Raw genomic sequence first — 6,212 nt, 5'->3', positions numbered from 1 at the left:
ACACGCACAAACATGGTACCTACCTTAATTATTTTGTTTACCTGCCCCTCCTCTTATTTGAGTCTTCAGACCAGAGCAAAATTTGTATGGGGGCTCTCGTGGCCTAGAGGTTAGGGTGTTCGCCTCTGTATCAATAGGTCTCGGCGGGGTTCGAATCCGGATACCGACGGAAAATTATCTTCTCTAAAATTTTCCCCTTTCGCCTCTTTTCCTGCTCTGAAGCAATATTCTGTCGTCTGCTTTCGTCTCCACTTTCTGCCCCAATCCCCTCACCCCCTCACTCCCTTTGCCCCTCCTCTGGGCGTCTGACTCTTTCTGCAGCCTTTCTACTGCTACTCCTTGGCTCTTTCTTACTGCTGTCTTTCAGCCACACCTCTGATATCATGGTTGGAACGATCTACACCTAGCCTTCTGGGACAAAGGCGAAAAATCTTGGAGGTCCTTTGTGCAAGTTGCGCTCGTTAAAGATCCCTTGGTTGTCGAAAAATCGATAAGAGTATGCTTCGGCCGCCACCCGGGCAAAATTCAAAATTTCCTACCGACTGAAAATGTTTGGTGTGTCCCACGCGCTTATTTGGTCTTATGCAGTTGCGAGCGCAGTAAAACACTTTTAAAAAAAGTGTATAACTATTACGAATTCCTGCTGTTCTGACAACAGCCTTGGCATCGGGCCGGGCTTCGTGATATCATTTACATACGCATGGGTTTGGGTTGATTTTTTGGACATTGTTATTTTGCAAACGTGTGTTCACACAGAATTCCTTTTAGAAGGCATTCCTTGAAACTTTACCTGGTTTGCTATGGCCTTTAAGTATTCCATGAAACTTTACCTTTGATAATGGGGCTTATGAGGACTCCTTGAAACTTTACCTTTTTAAAAGAATAATGGCTCTTTTTTGTTATGTCACCTTTGTTCTGGATATGGGGTACGTATACATCTTGGAAGGTCATGCGTCTTTTCTTTCTCATGTTTTTGCCTGTCAATCTTCCTTTAAAAAAAAATGGAAGCAATGACAGTATCTGGGCTATGTCCTCGTTATGCAAACTGAATAATTTAGAGACTAGAGAGTGGAGTGGACTTTTTAAAGATTAGAGTTTTTCGGCACTAGCAACACAAGTAGGTTATATATTATAAAATTATTTATATAAGTGCCCGAGTCTAGAGATACTACTAAAGAGTAACATACACAAAGAAGGAGGAGCAGAGATAATGAAATGGATGTTTGACAGGAAAGAAAGAGCAAGTAAGCCACACCAGAGCACCCGCCAACAGCCCTCACGCAGACGCTGTTTCAGTCCACCTTGTCATTTCTCTGATCATTTCTTAAGCTTGGTGCTCACTTAGATCATGCAGTTATTGATAACTACAATTGTGATCAAAGGAATGCCGTCATAATGTGGTCATGGAAGGTTGTTGTTAATGATGATGATGATGATGATGATGATGATGATGATGATGATGATGATGATGATGGTGATAATGGGGGTGGTAGTGGTAGTGGTGAATTTGAATTTGATAATAATTGGAGCATATAATTACAAAGCGGAAGAGGAAGAGAATATTAATTGATGATACCGGAGATTATTGACTTTGATAAAGGGGACTCTCGTTGCCTAGAGGTTAAGGTGTTTGCTTTTAGATCCCTTGGTTTTCTAAAAATCGATAAGAGTAGGCTTCGACCGCCACCCGGTTAAAATAAAAAAATTCCTACGAACTGAAAAAGTTTTAATGTGTCCCACGAGTCCGAAAAAAATAAATAAAAAGACTTTGATGGTCATTTTGCTGCCGTAGGCTCCTTTCACCTTTTTTATGCTGCGAACGATTTATCGTATAAATCTTTCCCTTTCAGATCATGGCCTCAGCAGCAAGGACCTTCTCATGGGAGGATTACGTTGTTTTCAGCTGTATGTTGTTTCTGTCATCCTGCATCGGTCTGTTCTTTGGTATCCGAGCGAAAACGAAGAAACAAGCCAGCGCCGATGAACTGCTTACAGGTAAAGAGTTGGTTGTTTTAACCCAATGGATTCTGGATGATTACACAGGAATTAACTCAAGGGCTCGGAAATTTAATAAACAAAACCTGAAGCTCGTCTCTTTTCTCATCATGTTTTTTTTTATTGTTTGGTGTTCTGTTGTTGTTGTTGTTGTTGTTGATGATACGAAAGATGATGATGATTCAAGTCACCACCAATATTTTTTTTCTTATTGTGCTTGCAACAATGCTGCTGCTGCTGCTGATGATGATGATGATGATGATGTTGATGATAATACTAAGGAATATTGTTGTAATTGTTGCAGCTGTTGTTATTGTGGGTTTTTTTTGCAGGTGTTGTCTTTTGCATATACTCAGCTCTAAAGCGTACGTCCCTAAGACAACAGGTAATAAGAATTGATTGCGTGGTATTACTCTCTTGACGTGGGTGGTCGGTGGGTGCTCTGGTTTGGTTTGCTCCTTCTCTCCTATCAAACATCAATGATCCTTATCTCTCCATCTTCTTTGTGTTTGTTACACGCAGTTATTTTTCCTAATTGGGTTCCAAGTGCCTGTAAAACTCTTACTAAAATTAATCTCTCTTGACCTATTTGTATTGCAAGTGCCTTAAAACTCATACTAAAAGAATATAAAACGAACAAACTCACTATGTCCAGGAAACCGCAAGCTGCCACTGATCCCCGTGGCTCTGTCCCTGAGCGCCAGCTTCACATCTGCGACCACCATCCTGGGAATCCCGGCCGAAGTGTACACTCGAGGTGGCGAGCAGTGGCTCTGGGCGCTGGGCATGATCCCCTGCTTCCTTATCGTCGGCTTCTTCATCGTTCCCATCATCTATAAGCTGCAGCTGACCAACGCCTATGAGGTGAGTGATGGAGGAGTTTGTTTGCTGTGAAGTCATTGCTCGTTTGCTGTGAGTTCATTGTCATTATCTGTCTCCTCGATTTGTTTGCTGTGAGTTCATTGTCATTATCCGTCTCCTCGATTTGTTTGCTGTGAAGTCATTGTCATTATCTGTCTCCTCGATTTGTTTGCTGTGCTGTCATTGTCATTATCCGTCTCCTCGATTTGTTTCCTGTGAGTTCATTGTCATTATCCGTCTCCTCGATTTGTTTGCTGTGAGTTCATTGTCATTATCCGTCTCCTCGATTTGTTTGCTGTGAGTTCATTGTCATTATCCGTCTCCTCGATTTGTTTGCTGTGAAGTCATTGTCATTATCTGTCTCCTCGATTTGTTTGCTGTGCTGTCATTGTCATTATCCGTCTCCTCGATTTGTTTCCTGTGAGTTCATTGTCATTATCCGTCTCCTCGATTTGTTTGCTGTGAAGTCATTGTCATTATCCGTCTCTTTTTGATGATGTAGGCCTACACGTGTTGTTGTTCTCTTGTTGTTGGTTTTTTTTTGGTTGTTATTTTTGTCTTTGTTGTTGTTTGTTGTTGATGTTGATTTTTGGTTAATGTTGTTGTTGTTGTTGTTGTTGTTGTTGTTGTTTCTGCTTCTTTATGACATCTTGTCATTTTTTGGTTTGCTTTTGGTTTTAAAAAAATTGATTTATTTCCTTTTGTTAGTATGGGGTCGGTATGCGAGCTTATGCTGGTGTGTGCATTTATGTGTATGTGTGTGTGTATGTGTGTGTGTGTATGAGTGTGTTTAAGTGTGTGTGTGTGTGTGTGTATGTATGTGTGTGTGTGTGTGTGTGTGTGTGTGTGTGTGTGTGTGCATGAGTGTGTATGTATGAATATGTTTATGTGTGTGTGTGTGTTTGTGTGTATGTGTGTGTGTGTGTGTGCACGCACGTGTTTGTGTGTGTTTGTGTGCGAGAGAAAACGTGCACATTATATATGCATAGTATACAACATTCTGTCAAGATGACTGTATTGTTAAGTGCCTAGAACTTAATTGTACATGATGAGTGTACACTATTGAAATGATTAATGTTATTTATTTTATTTTTGTTGTTGTTGTTGTTATTGTTGGTTCTATAATTTTTATAATTATTGCTAATAGAGCACAACTTCTATTAATGATAAAGGAAATATTACGATAGCTCAATGTTATTCTGTTCATTTTTCAATAATTTGTTGCATGACATTGAATAACCCAGTTTTATTTTAAATATTTTTTTTCAACCCCAAATGATTTCACCTTTTCTTCCAGTACCTTGAACTTCGATTCAGCAAGGCTGTCAGAACTATTGGATCATTTTCCTTTTCTATCATCATTGTAAGTATACATTATTATTATTTTTATTCGTCATCATTATCATCATCATCATCATCATCATCATCATCATCAAGTTATTTGGACGAGTGGAGGTACCGCTAAGCATATTGACAATGGAGCCAAAAAAGAGCTTCGCTCTCGCTCGAAGATTTCTTTGTGGAGTCCGCCAGGCCCATTAAGGAAACAAAAAAAAATCATCATCATCATCATCTCTGCTTCTGCATCTTCTTCCCCTCCTCCTCTTCCTCCACTTCTTCCTCCTCTCCCTCTTCTTCCCCTCCCTCTTCCCCTTCTCCTCCTCTTCCCCCTTCTCCTCCTCCTCTTCCTCCTCTACCTTAAGCCCTACCACTGCCATCAGCACCCGGTGCATTTTGCATTATGTCTCTCATGGTGTTGAAGTTTCATCTGAATTACCCGCCATGAGCCCAGCGGTGGATACAATGAATAGTCCGCTGTCACACAATCAGGGTATGCAACTCCACTCTCATCACATGTTCTGCTGGATGATGGAAGATGGATGTGAAGAGGTTTTTTTTTTCTATATTGTGGCCTAAAAAAGGTGGGGGGGGGGGGGGGGGGGGGCTAGCTTATATAGGCCACATTTGGCCTATATAAGGTAAGGCATGGGGGTTTAGCTTATTTAGGCCATATGAGGCCTAAATAAGGTCACCCTTTTTTTAACCTTTTCGGGGGGGAAGGGGGGGTGGCAAGCCTGGACTGGAGAAATGTATAAATATGGGCTGTTATTGCTTTTTTCATTTACTCTCTCACCTTTGGAATGGCTAACCTCAAGGCTTGATTCACCTAGCCACAGCATGTACCCCTTGTTTTGAATGGGTTAATTGTTTCTGTATTTTTTTACTGTCTCAATTTTCGCCATTTTTGTGTTGCATTTGTTTAAAAAGGCAGTTTATTGTTCATCCTGTGAAAACTAAACTCCTGTATGATAATGAAACTATTCTGTTTGCACACAGCAGGGGTGGTTAGGCTTTCTGACTCATAGTCATGTGATTCCAGGTTCAGGGTTTTTGAGACTCAGCACCGTCTGATGTTGTGTCCTTGGGAGAGACACTATAACTATACAGTGTACACACATTTTCCCATTTGACTCAGTCCTATCAGAAATCATGGATGTTAAATGTGGAGGTCCCTCCTCTTACATTTCCTTACATTGTTTGCAGGGGCATTTAATCTAAAAAAATTTGCAACACATGATGGATTTTCTCTTACTCGTTGTTAGTAGCAGAGAACAGTGGGCGGTTCAAATAAAATAATAATTTTTCGTCCGACGTATTTTCAGTGGCAAATTCTCCTCCTCTTTGTCTTCCTTGGCTTTCTCCTCCTCATTCATCGCTAGCTCAGTTGGAATCTATGCAATGGGCTATGATGCAGATATACTGGGTACCAATCCCGGATGGTATGTTCTTGAATTAGGGTTTGTTTGGTCAGTTTTTCACGGCTCTCTACACATCTTGCACAGCTTATTCAGATGTACTTTCTCTTAAATGTCTGCTTTGTGTTGATAGGACAATCATACCAATACTTCACTGGCCCTCTAATTATTCCCCTCCTCCTCCTGTTCTTCCTTTTTTTAATCACATATACACCCCTCTTCTTACTCATTTCCCCAAAATTATACGTTCAGTTGACATCATATTGATAAAAACATTGCTTTAAATCTTTTCTTTTCTGCCTCTTATTTTGCAGGTCATTTACATGGCAGCTGTCCTCTATGCACCATCTGTCGCTCTAAGCCAAGGTAAATAGTCTTGATTGCAGTTTGTGCACCATTGACTTTGGTGTTGTTGTCAAGGGCTAATTTATTGTCCTGATTTCCCAAGTGGGTGGTTGATGGGTGCTCTGATGTGGTTTTTTCATTGTATCCTATCGAACATCTATCGTCTATATCTTTCCTTCTTTTTTGTGTTTGTTACTCTCTTGTAATACCTCCAATCTTTTCTCTCTCTCTCTCTCTCTCTCTCTCTCTCTCTCT

The 6,212-nt window shown here is 40.6% G+C and overlaps 1 protein-coding gene across 4 annotated transcripts in view; it reads left to right on the top strand.

The window, feature by feature from the left end:
• The window catches only part of LOC101859323 (sodium-dependent multivitamin transporter), a 67,624-nt gene that overhangs the window by 39,528 nt on the left and 21,884 nt on the right, over window positions 1-6,212 (top strand). For all 4 annotated transcript variants that reach the window (XM_013081309.2, XM_013081310.2, XM_005096304.3 and 1 more), the window contains 4 exons: window positions 1,851-1,995; window positions 2,651-2,859; window positions 4,154-4,219; window positions 5,927-5,978. In XM_013081309.2, the coding sequence (XP_012936763.1) occupies window positions 1,854-1,995; window positions 2,651-2,859; window positions 4,154-4,219; window positions 5,927-5,978 (469 nt within the window). In that variant the 5' untranslated portion in view covers window positions 1,851-1,853. The remainder of the gene's footprint in view (window positions 1-1,850; window positions 1,996-2,650; window positions 2,860-4,153; window positions 4,220-5,926; window positions 5,979-6,212) is intronic.

The sequence above is a fragment of the Aplysia californica genome, unplaced genomic scaffold (assembly GCF_000002075.1).
Source record: "Aplysia californica isolate F4 #8 unplaced genomic scaffold, AplCal3.0 scaffold00125, whole genome shotgun sequence".
NCBI lineage: Eukaryota > Metazoa > Mollusca > Gastropoda > Aplysiida > Aplysiidae > Aplysia > Aplysia californica.
This window is presented reverse-complemented; position numbering and strand designations above follow the sequence as displayed.